General features: G+C 42.3%; 2 protein-coding genes across 6 annotated transcripts in view; one reads left to right on the plus strand and one right to left on the minus strand.

Annotated features, from left to right (window-relative positions):
• Positions 1 to 10,725, plus strand: part of LOC130178485 (neurabin-1-like) — an 11,662-nt gene extending 937 nt beyond the window's left edge. For 2 of the 5 annotated variants that reach the window (XM_056390786.1, XM_056390788.1), the window contains exons 2-19: positions 580 to 2,611; positions 3,328 to 3,460; positions 3,878 to 3,998; positions 4,133 to 4,237; positions 4,800 to 4,890; positions 4,989 to 5,156; positions 5,436 to 5,489; positions 5,981 to 6,081; positions 6,284 to 6,412; positions 6,551 to 6,647; positions 6,734 to 6,803; positions 6,913 to 7,043; positions 7,134 to 7,363; positions 7,531 to 7,596; positions 8,099 to 8,315; positions 8,569 to 8,667; positions 8,845 to 9,033; positions 10,084 to 10,725. In XM_056390786.1, the coding sequence (XP_056246761.1) occupies positions 872 to 2,611; positions 3,328 to 3,460; positions 3,878 to 3,998; positions 4,133 to 4,237; positions 4,800 to 4,890; positions 4,989 to 5,156; positions 5,436 to 5,489; positions 5,981 to 6,081; positions 6,284 to 6,412; positions 6,551 to 6,647; positions 6,734 to 6,803; positions 6,913 to 7,043; positions 7,134 to 7,363; positions 7,531 to 7,596; positions 8,099 to 8,315; positions 8,569 to 8,667; positions 8,845 to 9,033; positions 10,084 to 10,332 (3,990 nt within the window). In that variant the 5' untranslated portion in view covers positions 580 to 871 and the 3' untranslated portion in view covers positions 10,333 to 10,725. Of the gene's footprint in view, positions 1 to 195; positions 408 to 579; positions 2,612 to 3,327; positions 3,461 to 3,877; positions 3,999 to 4,132; positions 4,238 to 4,799; positions 4,891 to 4,988; positions 5,157 to 5,435; positions 5,490 to 5,980; positions 6,082 to 6,283; positions 6,413 to 6,550; positions 6,648 to 6,733; positions 6,804 to 6,912; positions 7,044 to 7,133; positions 7,364 to 7,530; positions 7,597 to 8,098; positions 8,316 to 8,568; positions 8,668 to 8,844; positions 9,034 to 10,083 lie in introns of those variants that run through there. The other 3 variants (XM_056390787.1, XM_056390789.1, XM_056390790.1) reach the window with 3 other exon arrangements.
• An 80-nt stretch (positions 10,726 to 10,805) lies between these two features.
• Positions 10,806 to 25,516, minus strand: LOC130178486 (integrin alpha-6-like). The gene is made up of 25 exons (XM_056390791.1): positions 25,264 to 25,516; positions 19,291 to 19,418; positions 19,075 to 19,154; positions 18,409 to 18,670; positions 18,190 to 18,321; positions 17,855 to 18,068; positions 17,567 to 17,760; positions 17,353 to 17,450; positions 16,945 to 17,072; positions 16,775 to 16,864; positions 16,603 to 16,664; positions 16,227 to 16,396; positions 15,991 to 16,131; positions 15,765 to 15,880; positions 15,470 to 15,626; positions 15,189 to 15,272; positions 15,006 to 15,085; positions 14,765 to 14,842; positions 14,536 to 14,638; positions 14,193 to 14,363; positions 13,915 to 14,013; positions 13,693 to 13,803; positions 12,947 to 13,042; positions 12,624 to 12,749; positions 10,806 to 11,706 (listed from the first exon to the last, which is right to left on the minus strand). Exons 1-25 carry the CDS (start codon positions 25,437 to 25,439, stop codon positions 11,542 to 11,544), a joined length of 3,261 nt encoding a protein of 1,086 aa, XP_056246766.1. The 5' UTR covers positions 25,440 to 25,516; the 3' UTR covers positions 10,806 to 11,541.
• Positions 25,517 to 26,094: the final 578 nt, after the last annotated feature.

A 26,094-nucleotide genomic window follows, 5' to 3' on the forward strand; every position in this document is an offset into this window, starting at 1 on the left:
TGCTGTAAACTACGTGTATTACAATGAAGAAAAGACAGAACACACCAGCTATCAAACTGTGGTTCAGTTACCAGAATTAGCACGGCACACTAAATAAAAAAAAACTCAAAATATCATCTTTGGTTCTTTGTTTGACACACAAACTTTACAACAAAAGAAGCGTATTCACAATGACTATTATTTATTTTTAAAAAGTGCGCATTTCCGCCAGATATATTTACCACGTTTCTGTGTTATTTACTGTCAGTTCATTTTCCGATACCAATTGAAAGCAGCGACCAGAGTTCTTCATTGCCACTGTTGCAAACAAGTTAATCATAAATACCTGTGTCGAGTAACACGGTTAACAAGACGTATTCAGGCTACGTTTTTTTAATTTTTGGCTGAGCTGATCTTCCAATTGCTAAGTGAGTACTCAATCTGCAAATTACTGGTTAAATGACAGTGTTTATAGCTTTGTAGTTTGATAGTTTTTCCTGGCTGTAATTTGTACTATATGCCGACTGAATTGTGCCATTTGACCCCAATGAAAGTGTTCTAATGGCCAAAACTTTACTTCTTCTCAAACTGTATTTCCAGGATACTTTTGATGTGGAAAGTGTGTAAATATCTGAAGGCTACCTAAACACCATGAAGTTTACAGACCAAGAGCCTGCCTTTGTCACCTGCTGTCATCCAACAAATGAAGTAACCTCTTAAAACACCAGCCCTATTATCCAGCAAATTTTTTTTGCCTTATAGCTACCATCCCACTGTACCAGCAAATCCTCAAACATTATCTACCTGCTCAACACTTGCCCAGGTGCTTTCATTAGCTGTGAAAACTTCTCTTCACAGTTTTCTTCTCACTCCAGAGAGCATCCAATCTCAAATGATGAGGACGGACAGCAAAGGCCGAAGTGCCTCCCCTCACAGGATAACCTACAAGTCTGACTTCCATGCCATTAAGTGTTCATTCGACTCTGGGACCAGTTTACAACAAGGGACCAAAGCTGCTGCTGCCCAGCGCTCTGCTGTGCATCCAAACAGGCTGCCATCCAGCATATCAGATCCCATGATGTCCCGCACCAGCAGCAGCACAGGCAGCAGAGGGAGGGTCCAAAGCACGAGGGGGACCAAGATCAGAGACAACATTTTCCTCCAAATGGACAGCCAGCAGCTGAAACAAGATGGTGGTCCAGCGCTGAGTCTTGGCGTCACACCCCTCGTTTCCCCCCAAAATCCTAGCCTGCAGCTCCAAACTTCACCTTTCTCTGGATCCAGACATCCAGTCATGACTTCCTCATCTGTTGTGAGCACTGTGGCCTGCATTTCTACTCCTGAATCCTCTCTGCAAGATAAACCTTCTAGATCAGATGAGATAACGGATATTGACAGAGCTGCTCTGGCTCAGAAGTTCTCTGTAACCCGCAGGTTGTTTGAAACCAAGGTGATGGAGGATGGAGGAGTTTCAAAACCTGTGACTGGCAGGGGAAGCAAGGGGATGGCAGATGAGAAAGGAGAAGGAGAGGATGGGAGAGGAGGAGGCAACCAGGTGAAAAGAGAGGAAGAAGCAAGTGAGAAAAGGAAGCACACGGAGGAGGGTGACTTTGATAAAGACAAATCCATAAACCTACCTCTCATAAATATTTCCTTGCCAAAGCCTCCTGACCTCAGCTTGACCCCTGAGGAGCCACTGAGAGCAGAACTTGTCGACGTAAAGACAGAGTCATCAGAAAGTGATGAGAATGAAGAAGAAAAGGAGCAAAAAGAGATCATAAAATGGATTAAGGATGAGGGGGAAAAGTATATCAACAAAAATGTAGAAGAAAGTGCGGAGGCCCTAGTGGATGATGTTTTTGAATCAAGTATGGAAACAACACCGGGATCTTACATGCTGGAAAGAGAAGTAGGTAGGCCAGTGGCTCCCTCGAAAGAACACCACAGGCAGTTATCCACCAGCATGCCATGTAAAGGAGAGACTGGAGATGACGGAGAAAGTGGAAGAGACAAGTATCAGCAGGTGAATGAACCATGGGAGGGTCAAAGGGAGGAGCAGAACAGAGAGTTCGTTGCAGGGGCTGATAGGAAGTCAACAGAAAAGGGGGGCAACAGGGAGAAAAACACAGATGCAGGAGTGAAAGAAAGTGCTGGAAGGAAAGAGAGGGGCATGATGCAAGAGGAGGATGTTGACAAGGAAGTTGAGGGAAGGAGGAAAGTGGAAAGTGGAGAGGAAGAATATAGAGAAAGTCAAGAGCAGGAAAGAACTGAGAAAGAACAGAAGAGCGAGAGAGAAGAAGGTACAATGTCTAAACACACCAATGAGGAGGTGAAGCACGTGGCATGCAGAGGAGGTAGTGATGGAAAAGGTGACATAGGAGGAGACAAAGAGGACCAGACAGGATCTGCAGTAATCTGTGGGATTGAGAACAGGGCTTTTTTGTATGATCAGGAATCCCAGTGTCATCCAGACCATTCCACATCACCAAGCCAGGGTTTTGGACAGTCACTGCATGCAGAAAATCAGCTTTTATTGAAATATGAGGAAATTCCGGGTGTTCCTGATCAGGATGATGAGGATGCATCAGAGGCGGCAACGAGAAAGGTCAGATTCTCCTCAGCACCAATCAAGGTAAGGAAATCTTTAAGAAAGAACTTGTACACATTTTGGCTTTCAGCATTCTTTATTCACTTTATTGACAGCTGCAGGGTCACTTGTCTCTAAAGCTGTGCCTTTAAGGAAGCTCTTTATTGTAGATTTATGTGACTGTCATTTTCAGCTGCAGCTTAAATCCATATAAGAGAAGTTTTAGCCCAAAGCCATTTTTCTGATTCATAGAGGGAGGAGAAGAGGCAAGATCCCACATGCTTCATTGTGTCAGCTCTCAGCTCCGAGCTGCCAAGATATAAATGTACAGAAAACATTCCTGTGGACGCATACGGCAGCAGAGTAACTCAGGTCATGACTAACTACTGCAGCGGCGGTCAGTGTAGTGTCAGTAATTGATACACGGCAAGTCTGTGTGTGTGTGTGTGTGTGTGTGTGTGTGCACAGATTTTTTACAATCCTATAATTGTTTGTACAGTTTGCTCAAGTGTTGTCACTCTGATTCTCACACACTCTCATTGGCAGATTTGCCAACACAAACAGTGTCTTGTTGTGTCAATAGCTGCAGATGGTTCTCCTTGCAGTCTGCTCCATGGTGAACACGTGTACGAGCCATCAGAGCATAAAACAGATTTTCACTAGGCCTGAATTTGACATCAGTGTTGCTGTAATCTGAGACCGTTCCAGTGATTTTTTTTTTTTTTTTCTTAAATGTATATTGACTGCTTGCTGTCTGTCAGGTGTACAGCACCTATTCCAACGCAGAGTACGACAGACACAATGAGGATATTGACCCAGTGTCCGCCTCGGCCGAGTATGAGCTGGAGAAGAGAGTGGACAGGATGGACGTCTTTCCAGTGGAGATAGAAAAGGGTTTGTATCTCCCTCTGTTGTCCTTTTGGTGACCGTTTGAATTTCAGGGCCAACATCTGAAACCACAAAGAAAAGAAATCATGTAACTGGTTATACATTTTTTCTACCTTTTTATGCATAGAGGTCTATTGGGTCAGTTATGTCACTACAGCTATTTGTGTGTGCGCTGTTGCAACTATTCAAAGCATAGCCTCTTAACCAAAACCAAACAATTTAGTTGGTCTAAAAATAATACAAGGCTGACATATAGTAGGTTTAAAAAAACAGAATTAAGAGATATTCTCACCTTACTTCGAGTAGTAAGTTTCTCCTGTGAGGAGTTTTCCTTTTCATTACAGATTTGTTGCTTCTGTATGGTGCAGCAGCTGACTGATGTTGTTAATTTGAGGATAAATTTCTGATGTTTTTTCCCTCTAGGAGACGACGGCCTGGGTATCAGTATCATAGGAATGGGTGTAGGGGCTGACCAGGGACTGGAAAAACTGGGAATCTTTGTCAAGACAGTAACTGAAGGAGGAGCAACACAGAAGGATGGAAGGTGCATTTTTGGCATCAGTCTTGTTTACTTGGGATTCAGCATGGCTCCAAAAAAGTGACATTCTCTTTTGTCTGTGTGTTTGCGTGTGTGTCTGTGTGTGTGTATGTATGTATGTGTGTGTATATATGTGTCAGGATTCAGGTGAATGACCAGATAGTGGAGGTGGATGGGTTGAGTTTGGTTGGAGTCTCCCAGCTGTTTGCAGCCACAGTCCTCAAGAATACATCAGGCCTTGTCAAGTAAGTTACAGAGCAATGTTTATTATAGTACAAGGTTTGCAATGTCTTCATGCATGTAGCAAATGTTGTTTTGTACTATTTTGTATTTCCCACTATTTCCATTAACTACTCTCTACTTGGGAGTAAGGGTGAATATATTGTCTTGCTCATAGGAGATTTAGAAGGTATCAAAATTCATTTTTGGCCTGTTGCTTTGAAAATTTCACTTAAAAAAACCTTTTCAGTTAATCAGTGGCAGAGCCAGTACAGTAAGTACTACAGTAAGTCAAAACAGTAAGAAAACTTGTAGCAACAATACTGCAACAACTGGATGGATGTTTTCTTCACAGCAGAAAACGCACAGGTGTCACCCGTCGTTAACTCAAGTTAACGACGGGTGAATTCTGTTTAGTTGCTTGCTTGGTGCATGTCACAGTGTCATGATTTAATTAATGTTATTAGTAACACCTGTGTTTTAGCTGCTTTGTCTGCTGTGTGAAATGTCCCACAACACAATCTGTTTGTGTGTTATGGGATGTGGCGATCGCTCACAGCTGTAACTGATTTGCCTCTCTGTCTGCAGGTTTTTGATTGGTCGTGAGAAAGAGGGGGTGGAGAGCGAGGTGGCACGACTGATCAATGAGAGCCTGGAAATGGATAAAACATCCAGAAAGGTGTGTTTCTTGAAGAAGAGTGGAGCTTTCAGACTTGTTAAGCCTCACCATATGGTTTTGCTGCGCTGTTTACTGTGTGTTTGTGTTTATATATGAAGAGAGAAAGAGCCAGCAGAGATGAGGATGATGATGATGATGGCAGCATGTCAGAGAAGGGTTCAGTGGCTGAAGAAGAAGAGGAGGAGGATGAAGAGGAAGATGAAGAGCAGGATGTGTCTGTTCTTTCCAGTCTGGACAGCTACCAGCTTTGCCTCAAATACCAGCAGGTACTTTACATTCAGCATGAATTAATTGATTAATTAACATCCATTAAAACAATGCATAAAAAAAACTTTTTTGATACTGAGAGGTTTTTAGACTCGAAGACGAAGCAATTATATTTACATTCATATCATCTTAGTTTTATATTGGAAAATCAATATGTAGTAGTCAGAATTATCCCTTGTTTGTGATGTAAAACTAGTAAAAGTCTGTCTTGTTTCACATGAATTTTAATATACTAAACTGATCAATGTCTATTTCCTTTCCGCCCTTATTCTCCATAGCTTCAGTCAAAACTACGAAACAGAACGACCCAACTTCACCACACTAGAGAAAAGGTAGGTCACTCTGCTGAGATTGAGATCTCACACACACAAACCAATAACTGTACTCACTTTAATACGCTACCTTTTGCATCCATATTTGGAACAGTGTGACCCATTTAACTGTGTATGAGATGGCTCGGTGTGGAGTTATTAGGACACGGGCTGTGTTCCAACACTTCTCCACGTCAGCCCTGCTTTTTCTGCCTTTGCCTTGAAGTAATCACGACTGTGACATAAGTGGGTTGGCGAAAAGCCTTTTCAGTTGAAAAATCTGCCTTTCTTCTATCCAACTGCATTAGATCAGTGAATACACCATTTGTTGTATCAACACGCTTGATGTAAGAGGATTGGAGAAGTAAACTGATTCCTTTACTGTAAGAATAGTTCTTGGTGGGGGTGTGTGTGTGACATAACTTTTTAGAACCCCTGTCTTGCCCCTGTGCATATGAGAAGAATTGTAGACATGCATACATGAAAACATAATCTTTTGCTGTGTTTTCCAGTTAAAGGCATGGAAGGAGCAGCGGGTGTGTTGGAGGAACCAGAGGGCTGAGCTGGAGCAGAGGGCAGAGGATGGAGACGAGAAAGCTGACAAACTAGAGAAGTACGATGCTACAGACTCTATGTTTCATCTCCATTTTTCTGTAGTGTATTCCGCAATGGTTGATGTGATAGATTCCAAATTTGAAAGTCCATTAAAGAGCAGGTGGGAGCTTAAAGCCGGCAGAAGGATAATCATGCTGAGGAACATTATGAAGAGAGTGAATTTTGAAAATGTGTTAACAGACCCTCCCTCTATTTATCAGGTATTGGCAAGAGGCCCAGACACTGTGCAGGGTTGTGAGCCAGCGACTGGCTGATGCCCAGAGCCAATCAGAAAGCTTAGAGATCAAATACAGCAAAGCCAAGAGACTGGTCAGAGAATACCAGAGCAGGTATTTATGAAGACTGCCAATTCTGTTATTTCTCTGACAAAATGATACTACTCATCAATTACTAGAAGTGTAGTAAGATTAAATTTGACAGTCTTTGCCCCTATAGGTTTGGAATGAAAGGTTTTAAATGTGTTTCAGAGATGAGGAGAGGGAGCACAGGGAGGCGGATTTGAGGAGAGAAATGGAGGAGAGAGATAAGCAGCATAGAGACACTGTTGAAAGGCTGCAAATCCAGGTGAGAGGAGACTTCAGTCCTGTGTGGATTTACTTTACATAGCCTGCCATTTCTCTGTAGTCATTGTTTCACATCATTTGTCACAGATAGCACAGCTAGAGAGAAAAGAGCCTGTAGCTGAAAGAAAGAACCACTCTGTGGACTCTTCAGTCATAGGTATGTAGCTGTGTTACTGAGTGTACTGTTTTGTTTGTTTGTTGAATATCAATCCAGTAGTAAATGTGTGTCTTTACCAAGCAAGATAAATTGTTTGTCTAATTTCCAGACTGGATTATTCCAGTCCCTGATACAGGACGTCTAGACTCCAGTGCTCATATAGCCAGAGCTCAGCTGGCCCAGAAATCCAAGCGCCATCCACCCTCTCGAGACAAACTCCGAGAGAGCTTTAGAAAACAGGTGAGTGACGGCGCTGAAAGACGAAATTTAAATTTTGTGTTTCAGACGGTGGAACTTAAACTTAAACGTGTCCTCACGTGTCGCTTTTAGGAAGTTGAAGTCCAGACACCACATGAGAGCCAACCACTGTCCGCTCCCACACTGGCACAAAGGAGCAGTAGAAATGACATGTCCAGCACTTCCTCCTTCTCAGCCCTCAGTCCTCATCCTCCCACCAGCTCCGTCTTCACCCCTCCCATCTACATCACTGACACCGTCACTCCTTCGCCATGCAAATCCTCAGCTTCCAGAAAGTCCAAAAGGAAATTTCCAGACTTCAGGTGCAGCGTCTCTGTCTCTTATGCCTAAGATTTGGGATTATAATATAAAGTATTCCCCAGTTTCAAAGCTTCCCTTTCAGCCATAGCAAAGCCCTGTTTTTTTGCAACAGCGACTGGTTTAATGAGGACACTGACCAACCTTGCTTTTTCCTGACTTTCTTTTTCAGTGGCCTTCGCAAGTCTCTCAGCAAAAGGAGAAGTGAAAAACACAGCAGAAGGTCCATGAGCAACAGGTGTGATAACATCACATATGCACAAAAACTAAACTAAGCAAAATGCTTGTATACCTTGTACAAAAACAAGCTATTAATGTTGAATTCCCTGACTTGTCACTTGATAGATAAATAAAACTGATGATCCAAACTATTGTATCTATTTCTGTTGCACACTGCCGCTCCTGATGGTATTCAAGCGCCTCGTCACCTGTTTTTATCCACAGTTTAATTTATGCACAATAATGGCAGAAATTTTAAAAAAGCAGAAATATCACAAACAAGTTTATTTGGCGGTACAGTGAAGGCAGACGGAAATAGATTTTCTGAATATACCTCGACAGTGCTGTAAGTATTTCTGCTTCATCCGTGATATGAATGCTCTACTTCCCTCCACTCAACCTGAAAGCCCAAAAATAAATAAATAAATAAATAAAAGTTGAGTGTTGAGCATATGTGAGCGTTTGACTTCACTTGGGTTTATTTATGTGTTAATTAAAATACAGTCATTGTTTTTTACCAGGGGGTCGTGCGGTGACCTGGTGGATGAGAACACTGGCGTTTCTCCATCAGGTTCAGTCACCTCCATGCCCTCTTGCTTGCCCTTTCCCTGGTTTGGAGAGAAAGGGAAGGAGAAAGGAGAGGCACAGGAGGAAGGGGGGGGGAGAGGCAGGGAGAGGCTTCGGTCTGTGTCCAGCAGCAGTTTGCCATACCTGACCACCACAGCCAGAAGAGATCAGGTAAGAAAAGCTGGACATGTATGCAGACAATATGTGCACATGGCTCCATGGTGACTAAGCAACGTGCAGTTGAAGTAACAGATTAGACTCTCAGGCTTCTCTGCATGACACCCCCCCCCAATCCACCTTCTAATTGAGATTCTTCTCTACATATAAACAAAAGTCCTTTTTAAAATAAACATGCATGCATGAGTGAGCATGCAGCAGATGTGGAGTGTGTAGGGAGCCCAGGTTTGTTTTGTCTTGGTTCCAGAGTGCTGGCTCTCCCGTGGGCAGCTCCAGCATGGTGTGTCACGCCTCTGATCACTCCCTCTCTGGGCACTCTCACACTTTCACCTTTTCCTCCACTGAGGTGAGTCTATCCTTCCCTCCTTATTTCCTTTTCCCTTGCTTCTTTCCCCACGGAGCACCCTTAGCCTTACTTTTTTTTTTTTCTTTTCTCCCGAGCTACTCTCTAATTTAATTACAGCTTCCTCTGATTTCTCTCTCTCCTTGTCTCCTCCTCGCACCATCTCTGGTGTCCTGTCAGACGTTGGACGATGACCCAGTTCCCACCAATAACAACAATCAGTGGAAAAGTCGACCCGTCTTGGAGTGGAACAACCAGCAGGTCTGTCTGTGGTTAGTCGCCTTGAACATGGATCAATACACGTCAGAGTTCGCTGCCAGAGGAGTGGATGGGACACAGCTGCTCAACATGGACAGTGAGAAACTCAAGGTGAGCAGTTATGATCTTGTTGGAGTCACAGATGTGCTGATTCTGTATTTTTTATATATATTGCATTACATTAATTTAATTAAAGGAAAATTTTACACATTTCAAATATTATAACTTCAAGACCATAACTAATTAGCTGTTAAAGGCACTGGGCTGAACCTCTGTTGTTTTCATGTTTTACCTTTTCTAATTTAATGAATATCAAATAGTCCATGTGATTACACTTTGTTTTATATTAACATTTTTTAAACTCTCAAAATAACTACTCCTAGGGTTCACCTGCCAGTTTTAGGAGGATACCATTTTTCATTAATCCTTCCATCCCAGGCTGACAAACTCCTACACTTTTCTATTCTTACATTTCATTTTTCGTTCTTGAGTGCCACTAGTGTGTGTGTGTGTGTGAATTTATATTTATCTTGTTTATACAACTTTTTATTTATCATATGTTGCCAAATTCCCCTTTTTGTATGTGTATTTTTTTTCTTTCCACTATTTTTTTTTTCTTATGTGTTCAGTTTTATGTTTAATTCAAATCTGAACTGAAGCTCGAAATGTTTGGAAATACCAATTGGTATGAGATGTAGACCGATACCTACCAATAATGTATTTTTGAATATCAGTATTTAGGAGTTTAAAAAGTCTGATAAGGATATCTCGGATGAAGTTTTTGACTTAAAAATGTAACATAAGAAAACATGGGGAACCCTTAAACCCCAAAAAACAGAATTGTTGCCAACTTTTCAGTTTAAAAAAACACACTTGACAGTGCTTTCTGGTGGACAAAATATGTGATGTCCTCACTTTCTAACTTAAGACATATCTTATCAGTCAACATACACTACAGTATATGGCAATACCGTTATATGTGATAATAGTGTGTGCAACTGGAAGTATCTACCTCAGAGAGACTGCCTCTGTATTGGGCTTAAACCACTTTCACTGCCAGATGTAGCTATATTTAATCAATTGCAATCTGGTCTTGTTGAAGGATCATTAACCTGAGCCTGTAAACGTCTGTCGACACGTGTTTCTTTTGTTTAACGTCAGGCTCTGGGTGTGTGCAGTCAAAGTGACCGCTCTGTCCTGAAGAAGAAACTGAAGGAGATGAAGAAAAGAGAGGAGAAAGAACAGAGGAAAGGAGAGACCAGGCTGAAAGAAGAAAAGGAGAAAGAGAAGAATGCAGTTTTGGACAGAGACGGTGAAGGAAGAGAGAGAGCGAGGATGACGACGGAGGAGAAGTCTGTAAAAGACGTCAGACGCAGCGGCAAAACCGTAAGAACTGAGTCACTCTTATGAAGGGAAAGACAAAGGTGACGTCGGATGCACCACCAGCATGAGGATGTGTTTGCAGTCTGATACACACACAAATACACTTGAACCTATTTCTATTTAGCTAATAGAAATAGATCTGTCGCACACATCCTCTCTTCTTCATATGTTCATAATTATCATTTAGTATACAGATCACTAGTTGGTTTTAACTGAAAGATCTTCAGACTAGGACTCCAGCACCAAAGTTCACACTCACAGCAATTATGTGTCTATGTATATGTCAAGTGTGTGACTGTTTTCCTTTTTTTTCCATTTTTTTTCTTTCATGAACTTTAAATTATCCTCCTAAATTATTTGACAATGTGCTGATTTTACGCGTTCAGGTATTTGCTGTAAATGCTTTTTTATCTATTAATAAATAATGCTTTAAACTTCCTGCTGTTCTCTTAAACTCTCATTCAACTTGGCCTTGAATAATAAGACACAGAACACATGGATATGACAAAAAACTTTATTCAAAAAAACTCTTTGTTCGCTCTCACTTTGTTCCTCTTTTAGAGTCAGGGAATTGAAGGTGAATTCTGCAGAAGCTTAATAAGTTTACAAACCAAGCATTTGAGAAATGTGGATAAGTTGCAGTTCCTCCTTTTAATGTACAATCTGAGGCACCTCGAGTGTGAAATACAAGCCGATTGTTCACCAGTTAACGCATTTGCACTGGAGATATTATTTTAGAAAAATGCACTTGTAAACTGGGGAAAATAAATGCATTTTAGGTGATGCATTGCATGAGTCTTTGGCCTGTACAGCACGTAACAAAGTACTCCTCACGAAGAATAAATACAAACAATTCGGCAAAACATTCAAAAAAAAAATGTACAAAAATCTAGAAACTCTCCCATACTTCCACCCTCCCTCCCCACGGTCAACACTGTGAACACAGTCAATGTACAAAACAAGCTCAGACAAACAGTAGTTGTGCAGGACCATCTCCCACACTGCAACTCTCCTTCCAGTGATTCATACAGACCATCCAAGATCAAATCAGCCCCTGAATCAGAATGTTTCAATCAAGTATTTCATCCTACAAAAGTTTACAAAAGATTTTCTTTGTTCCTTGATATTTACAGTCCAGGCTGTGCAAAGACAGGGCAGTAAAAAAAAAAAATCTGTGAAATTAGGAGTTCAACAGTAAGCAACAGGAATCTGTGTGGAGTCAGATTTCATTGGCTGTTAAGAATAATGTTCGTTGTCATGCCAGGTTGTCATCCACGGCTTCTTTTCCAGGTTTTCCCATTTACCATTTCCAGGGTTTATCGCTCTCTCCTCCCGTTTGATCCGAACTGCATTGTAACTGGGAACCTTGTCTTCATATTTGGCACGCTTGAAAAAGCCACACTGCAGAGAAGACAGGGAAAATAAAGTCAATATTCTGTTTGAGAAAAGGCTATTTAAAGAAAGTAGGAGAAAGCAAAGGGAGTGGATGAGACTTTTATTGTCATCAGTCTGTTTTCACAGGCAAGAGCCAAGATGCAGTGAATCTATGAAGAGGTGCAGAAAGCCATCTGCGCTCCTGTTAAAGAAAGGGAACATGTTCTATTGCCCCAGTTTTTAAAATGAGAGGGACAGAAACCTTCAGACCAAGTGACTGCATGTGCAAGAGCAACAAAAGAAACTTGAAATAGAGGAGGAGAGAATCAAAAAGATGCAGAGCAGCCCCCCCCCACAGTGTAGTTCCTCAGATCATTCAATAACATAGACATTGCTCGTCAGCCACCACCTCCCCTCGCCATGCAGGTAAACTGTAATGACCCACACATATAATCATGTGTGAAAATCTTTTAGTTGAAAATTCCTTGCAGAAATAAGTCTTGATAATAGCGTTCCTGTCACAGTGTGAGAATCGCCCACTTCCTGCATAACACCAGAAAGCAGTGCTTTTTTAGCAAAAAGGAGCAAGAGAAGAAGTTTCACTCATTCATGGCAGGCCGGGTAATTTTACCCTCTCTTTCTTTTTTTATGCATTTGATGTCAGTGTCTCTTTTTCTGGTGAGTCCTCTTTATTCTTTTGTCCAAAGACTCCACACTGAGGAAAGGCAAATCGTTAGAAAATGTGTGTAATCGCTGTAATGTGTTCCTTCAATTGTTTCGTAAATGCTATACAGGCTAGACTAGGTGTCCAAAATTCAAATCTTATGAAAGGCTTTTTCAATTGAAATCATGTGAATGTAGCTGTGCAGTGTGTGTGTGTGTGTGTGTGTGTTTCAGTAGCTGGGGCAGTGGGTGCATCCTGGCCCTGTGTCCTTCAGTCCTACCTTCCAGAGAAGGAAAGCCAAGAGGGCCAACAACAGCAGCCCGAACAGGATGGACAGCACGATGATCCACCATGGGACTCCTGCATGCTGAGCAGCACGACGCTCTGGGAACACCGTCAGTTTCACCTGGGGAATACAACACAGCGGCAAAACATCAGGGTTAAGAGGATCAGACTCTCAACTACGCTTTTATTCACCGTACACCCGCTGAGGTGTTGGTGCCCATGCACTACAACGAGAATCGGCATGAAAGGCCAGTAAATAATCATCTCCAGTTCTTGGTGCGATACAGTCACATGTGTCTCTCTGTTGCGTTTAATTACCTGTGACTCAGCCTTTTCCAGCACTGTGTTCCTTGCGCTATCGATCTGTAGAGAGGCCTTCACTGATATCTCCACATAATGTACCTTGGAATAATCCTGTAGAAAGAAAATAAGAGAATATCAAGTTTAGATGGTGAGAAAGAAAGAAAACCCTAAAATAAAACACATTTATTTGCTGCAATGATACTTATCCCTTTAATTAAAAAAATAAACTAGAGCCTACAAAGATAGGAGAGTGATTTTAATTAAATAATTGTTCATTTAACCTAAATCAGAGTTAAACTCATACATAAAACCTACAGGCCTGCACCCTCATTTATAAACTGTTTTAAACTGAACATGTTAATGATCATATATGGCAATGATGGCTGATTTTATATGGAGGTTGTCTGGTGCAAAAGTAATACTACTTATGAACTGATTATATTTAATTTAAATTATTTACATGCACATGTAAGTTAAAAATTAAATTTATATGATGTAATTTCTTTAACATCAAGACTGAGACTTCGAAAATAATTAATAGGAAAAAGAAATAGTCAGAAAATCAAACCCCATTTGAATAATTCTAATTTTAATTTTAATTTGAAATATAAAATTTATATTATTAATCAAAAAGTCAAAAAGCATTTGTGAAAAAGCATTTTCTTGTCAGGACAGTGAACCTGATTTTTTACAGCCAATGCCAGAGAGTTTCTACCCATCTCAAATCCTGAAGTAGTAGTTGAGTAAAAGCACTTTGTTACCTCGATGAAGGTGCTGTTGAAGAGGCGAGAGTGGACAGTGATGACTGCATTACTGTCCAGACCCTGCAGGGGGCACCTTATGATCGCACAGTTTGCCCCACTGTCACAGGACTGTCAACAAAGAAAGGAGTAAAGTTACTACTGGAGTCCTGTAATACTGGTTGCAAATGCACATAATATACAACATAACACAATACAATAGAATAGGATCTGTGGTGTTACCAGAGATGCTTTTTTCTTGTCACTATAATAGGAAATGGTGCCCTTATCATTTCCCTGGGTGTTTGTTGCTGCTCTTCTTGTCCTGGTTTTACTCGGTTCCTTAAAGCAGAGAAGAAAAAGTACTTCTTTATTTGTCTAAATCAATATAAATATAAACATTTTAAATTGTCTACATCTTCCACCACACGACTCTGCTGCTATTTCAAAATAACATCAAGTAAAAAAGTGCACATGCGTGTAGTGTGACCACCACACATTAATGTGATGCCTTCACTGACCAGGCCAAGCTGGTTGATCTCTTTTGCAGGAGTGCACGCTATCTGCTCCACTCCTGTGGAGCTGATCTTCATTAGGTAGAGCAGCCACTTGCCCTGGTTTGTCTCCTTTGGCCAATGGATGTTGAGGGTGGCATTGCCCAAGCCTGTCAAGCGCTTTCCCAGGTTGATTATCTAACAGAGACAAGAAGAGTGTCCCACCTCAGCTGATACAGTATTAATTATCTAACTAAAGCACAAGTAAATACAAAAGGTCAGATAAATTTTTAAAAAAATCTGTGAATCAGAAAGATAAATTGTAAGAGTGCTAAGGAGACTTCTGATCTAGTGGATTTCCTGTACTCACTCTGAACTGGTGAATGATGGCAGTGCCAGCCTCACTTTCACTCTTCATGGCTGTGTCACTTTTGACCTCTCCTGAAAAGTAGGCCTGAGATGGCTGGACTTGTCTGGACAGACAGAAACAAAATTAGTTTGTGTGTGTGTGTGTGTGTGTGTGTGTGTGTGTGTGTGTGTGTGTGTGTGTGTGTGTGTGTGTGTGTGTGTGTGTGTGTGTGTGTGTGTGTGTTTCTTACCCTGATACAGACAGCTGCAACACAATGGCCACCTTTGCCTTTGCTTTGACAGGAGCTATTTTATCCTGGTTGCTTGTCCTGTCGGATCAGAGGTCACACACAAGTTAACACAGACCCTAAGGAACTACAACCACCATCGAACCAACCATCATTTAAAAATCTATCTTTGTATCACGCAACCTCTGTGATCTTTGTTATTTAGCCGTTTGTGCTGCAGGATTACAAGCTTAGTTATACTTACGTATTTAGCTGAAGATCAATCTCCAGTTCAGTAATGTTGAGAGAGATGTGTGATGTACCCAAAATAATGTAGAAGGTCGTCTGTATGCACAAACACACAGATTTACACAATTTCAAAAAGGTATTAACAAAGAGGCTTGTGTGCAGGGGAGCTAAACAGGAGCAAAAGGTGATTTTCTCTCACCACTGAGTCACGTTTGAAAGGGTTTCCCAGCTCACAATCAACCTGAGAACCGTCTTTGTTGGCCTCGCAGGATACCTGCCGCCCCTGTAATCAACAAGTCCCAGTCAGAACCACAAATTGCTGTGTGTGTGTGTGTGTGTGTGTGTGTGTGTGTGTGTGTGTGTGTGTGTGTGTGTGTGTGTGTGTGTGTGTGTGTGTGTGTGTGTGTGTGTGTGTGTGTGTATGTTTGTGTTTGAGAGAGAGAAAAAGAGGGGGGGGGCGTCAGAGAAAAAGAGACTCACATTGGGTCCATCACGGTGTGCAGAGTAGGTGAGGGAGTGCGGGAAGGAGGCGATCAGAGAGGCTTCATGTGCATCATCTCCATTGGTATTGGTTACTGTGACCTCCAAGGTGATGTCCTTGTGCTCGCTGAGTGTGATCACCGGCACACCATCCTCCCTTCATACACAAAATTTATGAACATTTATAAAAATTAGATATAATGAAAATGAAAGGATTTGTGTGCGTGTGTGTGTGTGTGTGTGTGTGTGTGTGTGTGTGTGTGGTGTGTGTGTGTGTGTGTGTGTGTCCTCTTACAGTCCTAATGGAAAGAATGTGTCTTTGTCAGCTTTCCTGTAGCCGTAGCGGTACTTCACTTGCAAGTTGCTCCGGCACACATTGTCGCTGCCACAACCCTCCTTCAGGAAATGCACCTACAAACACACATGAAAGGTCACACAGAGAACATCATGGGAACATCTACTACATGTCAATAACATGTATCCGTCGATAAGTGCATACGCTGAGTGTCGTGCATACACACCTCTGATCGAGTCGTCGCTGGCTCGTTGGTGTCCAGGACCGGCGGCAGTTGAGCTGAGCTCTGCCTGCGTTTACGTTTGGCGTCCTGGATCTCCACGGACACATCGATAGGGATCCCATGCAGCTTGTCTCGAATATTTTCCTGTGGAGCGACAACATGACGCCGCATTACAAACCACCCATGATGCACTTTGATCAAGAGAGAAGGGAGAAATTTTCCAGAGAGAGGGTCACTACCTTAATGACAAGCTGACGTGTAACACATTCTTTCACTCCTTTGGTGTTTATGGTGACGGTTCCTTTGGATTCAAAGCTGGATTCAGAGGCGGGGGGGGTGCGGATGGTCGCCCTGGGAATAAGACCGTTCTTCCTGTGGTCAGCATCCGCCTCGATGGTGTACGCCACCGCTAGATGGGACAGAAGAAATGAAGTATAAACAATGACAGATGAAAACAAAGAATATTGTGCAAGACTTTAACCTCCTTATTACTGTGTATCATTATTATTAAAGTTCTGTTTCTTAACTTTGAATATGTATTTTCTGATGATGACAAGAGAAAACATGATAAAGATTAAATATATTTTAAATAAAGAAAAGTGTGGGTCAGCTTACTCAGTCTGGGAGAGTAGCTCGTGGGGTTGGCAGTGTAGGTGAAGCACGCCTCAATATTCAAGCTGGAGACACAGTGCAGTTTTACACACTGTCAGATACAGTACTGGGACAGTTTGTTCTACATATACATAAATAAAATAATCTATATTTCCACACCACAGCCAAAACTTACCAGAAGCTGTTGTCACAGTTCTTATTTGTAAGGTCGATCTCCTTCGGGCTGAACGTGATTTCTTTCTTGATGTTAACAACAGGATGGGTTCTGGGAGAATCAAACTCAGTGAGCATCTCAGTAAACATGATCAGAGACACGTGATCTGACTAATGCAGCAGTTTACTCACTTGTAGACAAAGACTGAGTCGGAGAGCGATCCAACGGCCAGGTCGGGGTAGGAGTTCTCATCCAGGTCCATGTTGCCTGCCAAAGAGTAGCCAAACAGACTCACTCCTAAAGTCTGGCCGGACAGCACCTAGAGCAAGAGAAACACATTTTCTGTAAGCTAGACACAACAGTATAAACCTACTTTTTTACTTTTAGGGTTTGAGCATGAAGGTGAAACCGATTATTTATTTATTTTTGCTATTGACAGGATTTTATTTTCTTGGATGCAAACAATAATCAGAGCAAGACATATTAAAACCAAAGTATTTTCCTCAGCCTGGCAGCCGTCCTACCTCACAAGACAAAATGCTGGAGCAGAGTTATAGTCGAAAAAGTGAAGACAGCTATTCAACCAGTTTATTAGATACCTGTGCAGGTTTTGTGGAGTGGAGTCCTGTGGCTGATCCGCTGTAGATGTAAACCTTCCCTGCACCGTCATTGTCATAAGGAGCTCCCACTGCAAAATCTGTCACACAGAAGGACAACAGTGACTTACAGCGTGGTTTTACAGGCACACACATTTCATTCACAGAGGGGTGACAGTAGGATACATAAGTATATGTACAAACACTGCAGCCTCACCATGGTAACCATCCAAATTGAGGTCTCCCAGGTTTTCCACAGCCAGGCCAAACATGGAGTCCTCAGTTCCGTCTATTCTGATTGGTTTGACTTTGTTCCAGTTTCCTGCCTTGTTGACGTAGACGTAGACGGCTCCACCAATTTCTCCGTCCTTCTCAAAGTACTGAGGTGCTCCCACCACTATGTCCTGCCAACTAACCAACAGCAACATCGCAGGTTTGTGAGTAAACAACAGCATTTTTCAAAGCAGAAGTTACAGGTCAATATGTATCACCCTTCGTCACCCACCCGTCCCCATTGAGATCCAGCACAGCGAGATCGTAGCCGAAAGACGAGGCCAGCCCCTCCCCTTCCAGGGTGTACTCCTCCAGCAAGATGTTGCTTGACTCCGGGCCTCTCTTCAGCAGCACCACCGCCCCGCTGTGGTTCGCTCTAGGAGCTCCCGCCACCACCGTCAGCTGGTTCTTCTTAGTCAAACTCTTCCCCGAGTCCAGAGAGAAGCCTGAGAGAAAGAGATTGAGGAATGCTTGCTTAAAGGTCAGGATGGCGAGGTACAGGCATTTGAATACGCTTCTTTTGCGTAAATCAACAAATGGATTCAAGGTGAAGACTGAGCGTTTTACCCAGGTAGCTGTTGGCAGGGGCAGGGACCAGGTCGGGGTTCCTCTCTCTCTCATCTCCCGCCTCAAAAGGACCGTCGTCATAGATGCCCAGCTCTAAGAGGGTGTCGTTCTTTTGCTCTAAGCGTACCACGCCTTAAAGAGAGGAGCAGCGATTAAGACGAGGAAAGATGGAATAGATTTGGCTTGTAATAAAACACGCACACAGACACACTAGACTACCTTTCCAGTTGTATGCTCCAGGAGCCCCAAAGATGAGGTAGTGGTAGTCCTTGTCGAACGTGGCAGAGAGGCCCTGCTGGCAGGAGCCGAACATCTCGTGGCCTCTGGGCAGGCCGTCACAGAAGTGCCAGCCGCCGCCATCTTCACTTGAGATGGGATCGATGGCCAAGTTCTGACTCAGCACGTAGCAGCGACCGATAATGTCACGGGACTCGATGGGTGTGTTCACATTGCTCCGTCGCTGGTAGCGATGGGCACAGGTCTACCAGGGAAAACAGTGTGATGAGTGACCGTTAGTCGTTTAGATGTTTTAACCAGTTTTCTTTTTTTTTTTGTCCTTTATTTGAACAGATAATGTCACTGAGATCTCTTTTTGTAGAGACACCTACTCACAAGAATAAACATCTAGTATAAGCATAAACAGACACAGAAACATGTCAAAATTGTGATGTGTGTATTCATACATTTTAAAAGCTTAACAGATGACTCGACAATCAAAATAGTCATTAGCTGCTGTTCTAATAATCTATTTCTGTTGTCATATAAATCATACAAAAAACTGGCTTGTTAAAATCCAAGACAATTTTTGAATGGCTGCACCCTTCCATTGAGTGTAAAATGCTACTGAAGCTGTTCGTGCTCAGACACAAAGACAAACAGTCTTACCACAATCTTGCCTCCTGGCCCCTGACTGTTGACTATCACTCCCATCCATTGGTTCTCCTTGCTTTCTTTCTTTAAATCCTCTACACAGAGACAGAAGGCGGGGACAGAAATAGAGATAAAGAGGATACTGAGGCTCAGATCTTTGGGAAGAAATGTGTCCCAAGTAACTAAAACTATCTCAGGGAAATGCACAGGCGCTAATGGCAGATATCTCACCTTCATTATCAAAGTCAACTCTGCTGCAGCCAGGTGAGCTGGAGCTCATGTCACAGTTGTAGAGTCCTCCTGTCACTTTAGCTTTTTGACCTTGTAAGGCTTTCGCTCTTGGAGCACCAACCAGCAACCTGCAACAGACACACACATGAATCCTTAAAGCCAAATACTCATATGTAGCTCAATCAAATGCACACTGTGAAAGAGGTTCGACACTCCTCTGTCATCTGAGACTCAAAACGAGAAGCGCTCTGGCATTTCTTCCACTTGAACATTAAGTTATAACACATTCCAGTCTACTGTGTCACACGGCAGCCATATTCACACAATCTCACATACACACACACACATCCGCCAACAAACTGATGTTCCATGTCCTCACGGTCCGATCGAGTCAAAGACCCCTTTCAAACGCCTGCTTGGGTTGATTGAACCAGGCTTTCTATCTCTCTCTCTCCACACACACACACCACACACACACACACACACACACACACACACACACACACACACACACACAACACACACACACACACACACACACACACACACACACACACACACACACACACACACACACACACACACACACACACACACACACACACACAGAGGCCGCCTTTGTGGACCGAGGACAAGGGCAAATGACACACCCAAGCCTTGACGCTGGGCATCTAGCTCCCAGGGTTTCCTACAGAGTAAATCAAACAAGTCAAGGACGTCCCCCTTTAAACTGATGCTTTGTGGAGGTTTACAGTGGAGAGTTGGGCACGTACACTCTCTCAATACACACTCGGTCCACGTATGCTCCAGGATCTCTCTCTCTCTCTGATTTGCTTCGTTTGTCCCCTGACCTTCAGAGTTAACGTTGCACAGCACACTAGTCTGCACCAGATGACATTAAGCGAAGCCATTTTTAGCTGAGACACAAAGCATTCTCAGATGCGCGCACCATCTGGGAGGGAATTTACAAAGACATATAGTCAGAGTGAAGAGCCCAAGCCCTAATGTGATCAGCATGTTCTCGGGGTAGACCTCCACAGTCAGCACCGCAAACACTGATTGCACATGGGAGATTTCAAACTATAAAGCTAACTTTTTGAGACAGCGTAAATCATTATGAATATTGATTTCAGCAGGAATGATGAGGATTAGCAAAGGAGCAATAAATCTATTTATCTGACGTAAAAATATAAGTCTCTCAATGCTGCCGTTAGGAGGTGAATTTATGTGAGTTTTGCAGGAAATTTTAAGAAAATATGATTTAACTTCACTACAATAAACTGCAGTTAGAGAAGTCATCACAATAGAGACACACTGCTTCTTCATGATGGACAAGTGTACACTGTTTATCCTATTTTAACCACTGTATTGGTTTGGTGTTGCTTCAAAAACCAGAACACTATAATTCATCCCAGCTATTTAGTTTCCAATCCAGTTTTTTTTTAAAACAACAAGGGGAGCGAATGCCTCTTAGCACTTCATACCACATAGTCTTGAGTAAATTCTCCACCTCTACGCGCACAGCCACACCAAACAGAAAACATGTTTTCACACTAAGAGAAATTGTTAGGGCCTGTGCTTGTCTATCAAAGATGAGTCTGATTTGAATGAGTCAGCTCTTCAAAGAAAGGATTTGTGACTAACAGTGAGTCCCAGATGGGCACATCTCCACTCTTGTTCTATGAGACACAGGAAGTCCGGAGAATAGACGGAAAGAGCTCTGCCGAGACATATGGACTCTGGGAAAAGGGGTCACTGTGTCTTGGGGTCTCTGTTTAACAGAAGAATGAATGGATACTATAGTTCCTCCTTCTACATATTCATTTTATGAGACTCATTCAGTGGCAGTGAACAATGTCTTGTTCAGTGCATTCAGGAAAATACAACAATAGTTCAAAAACAGCGAAAGTGATGTAATACTAAAGTAACACATTATATCAAGATTATGTTACTGATGAATTGAATATGTAATAAACAGCAGAAAATTACACTAGTTGCTAACATATGATCCAAATCACAAAAAGACTTAAGATATCCCAATGGACACATGTTGTCTTTATTGCTGCGCATGATTACTTTTCAGCACCATAAACTGAAATGCTGACATAATGTGTCATGGACTATCACTGCGATAAGAGTGACCTGCTGCTCCATTGACAAGTGACCCAGCCGTTTATCTAATCATTCACCACCAGCAGAGGAAGCCCCAAACACACAGGCTTAGTGTACAGGAAGCACTAAGACAAACAGAGAGAGAGTGTGTGTGTATGTTTGGGGCATGTGTGCAATGACTCGTAAAACCAGACACACACACACTGGCAGTGACACTTGGACACACAGGCATGCAAAGTGACCATTAGAGAGGTATCCCGTGGAGAGAGGTGTGTTGTTTTTTTAGCAGAAAACTGGCTGACGGTTAGGGCACAGCCCGTTGCTTAGCAACAGCCAGTGGCACCCGATCAACTTCAACTCCAAATGGGCTGCAGATCCAGAGGTTCATGTCACGTGTTATCCAACTTCTCTCTGCATCCGTCTGCCAGGCTCGAGCCTGCTGGTTGAATAACAGCTTATGTTTGGTGCCCAGATGTAAAACTGATTTATGCTCCTCTCAGCATTCTTTCAGTCATCACTTCTTTCTTTTCTGCAGTTCCTTTCTCTCTCTCTCTCTCTTTGATGTTGGATAACCTTGACTAACCTGAGACTGAGCCTGTCTCTCATATACACAAACCATATACACATACACACAAAGCTGACTTCAGTATTGAACTTCGCACTTCCTATCTCTTCTATCATTTTTTTGGCATTAGTATTTAACGTGTCAGCTTGTCTTGCTTTACTCTTTCTCACAACATGTCGATATCCTTTACTGTTCTTGCTACATTTCTTCAGAGCCAGAAACACACGAACACACACATGAATTTATTTTCTCCCCCACATTTCTCACACTCCATCCAAGTTCTTGAACTTCCCTAAACTCTCCTTATGCATTTAGCACTTTCCCTCTTGATTTTTTGATACAGACAGCTCCATCTAGCAATTATAACTGACCGTGGAATGCTAAACACATAGACACACACACACACACATACATACACACACACACACACACACCTAAATAGACACATGCATATACATGATTCCATCAGCTCCTGCCCTCTCCTGCAGGTACATGCAGCACTCATCCCTGTAGGGCATGAAAAACAGCAGAAGACATAAGTCTGAATAAAAGTTGGAATGCATGTCTGGCAAAGGATTGTGACTCACAGTGCACACCCAGCAGCTAGGACACACACATGGGGGGGGCACAAGCACACACACGCTAACACTTTGTTCAGCACACGTTGTTGCAATGTACATACGTGAACTCTCAGAAGAAAAGAAAAACACTAGCAGCACAAGGAATCTAATGTATCTATTTATCTATTTATCAATCAATCTATCTATCTATCACTCTTTTTTTTGCCTCAGGTTAGGAATGTATCAAGCGGCACAGTGAGGTCTCTGACAATCTTCCAAATGACTGACAACAAGGCAACGCCTCAGTGCTCAGCCACAGCATGCATCAGCACCATTACAACACATAACATCTCATACACATACACACACACACGCGCGCACGCACACGCACACACACGCGCACACACACACACACGCACACACACATCCACAGGCATCACATCAGTGCATGTGCATACACAGTCCACAGTGAGAGCACATTCCACTTCTGTAACAGCAGTAATGGCACCATCACTTGCCAAACAAACATGGCTTCCTGCTCAAACAAGCACACACAAATTCAAGCTTGTATTATGATGTAACACGCACATGCTCCTGATGTTTAAAGTTTATCTTATCTGTTTAAGATTCTGTTGAAAAAGACTTCAGTTACGTGGAATATTTTTGTATTTTGATAGCAGATGAGGACAAACAGCTCTGCATCATCTTAAATACACCCACTGAAATCCCGTCTGAGATCACATCTCACAACAGCGAGAGTTAAAATAGACATTTTGTTTTATTATCGATTAATATCTTAATAGTTTGGTCAATAAAATGTCATAAACTAGTGAAAAATGCCCATCACAATTCCCCCAGCGCCAAAGTTAACATATTAAAATGACTTGTTTTGTTTGAACGATCAGAGGTATTCAGTTAACTATCATATAAAACACAGAAAACCAGCATAACCTCACATTTAAAAAGCTGGAACAGTCAAATGTTTGGCATTTTTGCTTAAAATTTACTTAAACAATTAATCAATTATATAAAAAAAAAAACTAAATTGCAGATTAAGTCTACATCAACAACACTGGTAGCTGTTGTTCTCCAGTTCACAGAACTCAACAGTGCTTTGTTTTCATGTATTTAACTTTACAACCTGAAGCAGAACGACTTTGTGGCAGCTTTGGTCTCGTGCTGATCACCAAGTGTCTTTCATTTGGACACAGCCTAAAACTAGGACACAAACTGCTACTGTGTGTGTGTGTGTGTGTGTGTGTGTGTGTGTGTGGTGTGTGTGTGTGTGTGTGTGTGTGTCTGTGTGTGTAGCAGCTGCAGAAGAAATGTGTACATAAGTTTAAGAACAGTGATTAACCTCTGTGGAGAAGGTTAAAGACTTGGGGGATGCTTAGTGGCTCTGAGCCTTCATAGTCCAGAATATCTCACAGAGGGTAAACAAACCGTGGTGACCTTTAGGCTTTAGTTGGACAAATACAACTACTTGGTTACAGTTTCATGTGTTTGACTAATTACCAGACAGAAAAGTCTGTGTATTGATTGTTTTTGTATAAAAGGGCATTTAATAGTAACATAACTCAACTTATCATTACCAGGAGCTGTTTGGCCTGTTGGTACTGTAAAATACTTTAAATTACATTATCTACAAGGTAGCATCTTGTGCTATATTATGGACAGTGGTGGAGTATAGCCAAGTACATTTACTCAACTACTGTACCATCTGTGCTTTTTGTACACCTGAGTACTTCATTTCACAATACGTCTACTCCACTATAGTTCAGAGAGAAATATTTTGCTTTTTACTTTTTATTTGACAGCTCTATTTCTTACTTATTTTACTTCATTTTATTTTGATTTTACATACAAAACATATGATGAGTTCATAAAAGGTGATGCACATTCTGATAAAGGCTACTTCCTACACCAGTGATCATGGAGTTACACAACAATTTGAGCGATAGGCGAACACGTATTTCTGGCTGGTTCATTATTACAAAGTCAAACTGCTTCCCAGATTTAAGAATTTAAAATATCCCCTGATCTCAGCTCAGTTTATATTTAAGCATTTCAAACCAGTGACCAATTGATGGCATTTAGCCTTAATGCAGACCGACAAGACCCTCTGAATCAATGCCCATAAAAACGCCAACAATGATTCAAGGAGATGTTTTGGCCATAAAAGCCAAGGCTCGGTCTCACTTAAGACCGCAAAAAAATAAAAGAGAAACATGTGCGCGCGCACCTGTTCGTGTCCGTGTACCAAAAAGCTTCTATGGTGGTCCGGTAAAAATTCACAAATAAGTAACCTGGAAGGAAAGACTTAATAAAGATTAACAAGGGGTAGGCCTGTGGTTAAACTCGCAGCAGGTGTATCAAAGGTACAGTACATTCTTTTGTGGGGTTGAATTAAATGGGTTGCTGAGATTTGGTGAAAATAAGTTACTGCTTTGAAACTACCTGCGACATACCTGAGCTCACATAGCATTTAGCACTCTTGTGGTATTTCTACGGTTTCTTCACCGGTTCTCATAACTGGGTTCAAAGAGGATTTATCCTCTCTAACAACCAAAAACGAACTTGAGTCGTCTGCACCGCTGTGACATTTTAATTACATGGTTACAGAAGTTATTTTAAAGACATTAAAAGCGTTTCTCCACGGCTCGGACGACACAGAAGTAAAAGCAGAAGAAATGGCCTCCAACATGCTCCCCTTCAAAACAAAACTCTGGGTCTTACATTTTCTTATCCTCCGGCTCAAGCTGCCGGTGCATAGCGAGAGAGAAGCCGAACAGGCTGCCTGGATCCCCGCTCTTCTGCTGGACATTCTCGGTGTCCAGGTTGAAAGCCGACAGTCGCCCACATCCCGAGAGGAGAACGAGCAGCCACAGTCCACAGGTGATCCTGCCCTCCATGACAAACTATCAAAGGTAAAACTCCCTTAAACTACCGAAAGGTGAGTCCTCACTGAAGGAGGTGCAGAGTGCAACTGGCTGGCTGCTTGAGGGTTGGATGTTGTCCACTCTGCTTACAGCTGCCCCTCCCACAGGCCTCTCCTGGCACACACACACTCACACTCTCACTCACACACACACACACACACACACACACACACACACACACTATCCCACCACACCTCAAAAGTGCCTGGAAATCTAGCTGATGTTGTCAAGTACATTTTAGTAAGAAACGAATAATACCTTGTTAGTCTGTTGTTATTTTGCAGCAGTTGTAATCTAACAATGATGCCTCAGGCTGCAGTAATCCAAACTAGTACATGAGGTTACGCTGGCAGCTTTTGGCAGAGGATCTCTAAGTAGAACACTATAATAAAGGCTGCAGTTAAACTCAATTGGAAACAAGAGTAAACAAAACATAACCTAAGGCCCACAAGAGGGGAAATATTGACTAAGTGACATAAGAGTGCAATCCGCACACTTGTTTCTTGTTCTTATAATAAATTGTGTTTCCTGACATGAAATATCCTTGCAGTTAACAAGGAGAAGATGAGACAATAGGCTGGCAGAGAGGGGAGAGAGAAACATGCTGGTACAGCAGTTAGTCTCTCTG

The sequence above is a fragment of the Seriola aureovittata genome, chromosome 12 (assembly GCF_021018895.1).
Source record: "Seriola aureovittata isolate HTS-2021-v1 ecotype China chromosome 12, ASM2101889v1, whole genome shotgun sequence".
In the NCBI taxonomy this organism is placed as follows: domain Eukaryota; kingdom Metazoa; phylum Chordata; class Actinopteri; order Carangiformes; family Carangidae; genus Seriola; species Seriola aureovittata.

Bases quoted from the DNA above. Each gene is read 5' to 3' on its own strand.
- LOC130178486 (XM_056390791.1), bottom strand. From the start codon at position 25,439: ATGGAGGGCAGGATCACCTGTGGACTGTGGCTGCTCGTTCTCCTCTCG. The intron at 17,761-17,854 runs GTGGGTGACGAA...GCTGTTGGTTAG, and splicing joins CTGGATCTCAATGGGGACGG to TTGGCAGGACATAGTGGTGG. The intron at 11,707-12,623 runs GTAGGACTGAAG...TCTTCTCTGCAG, and splicing joins TGGCTTTCCTTCTCTGGAAG to TGTGGCTTTTTCAAGCGTGC.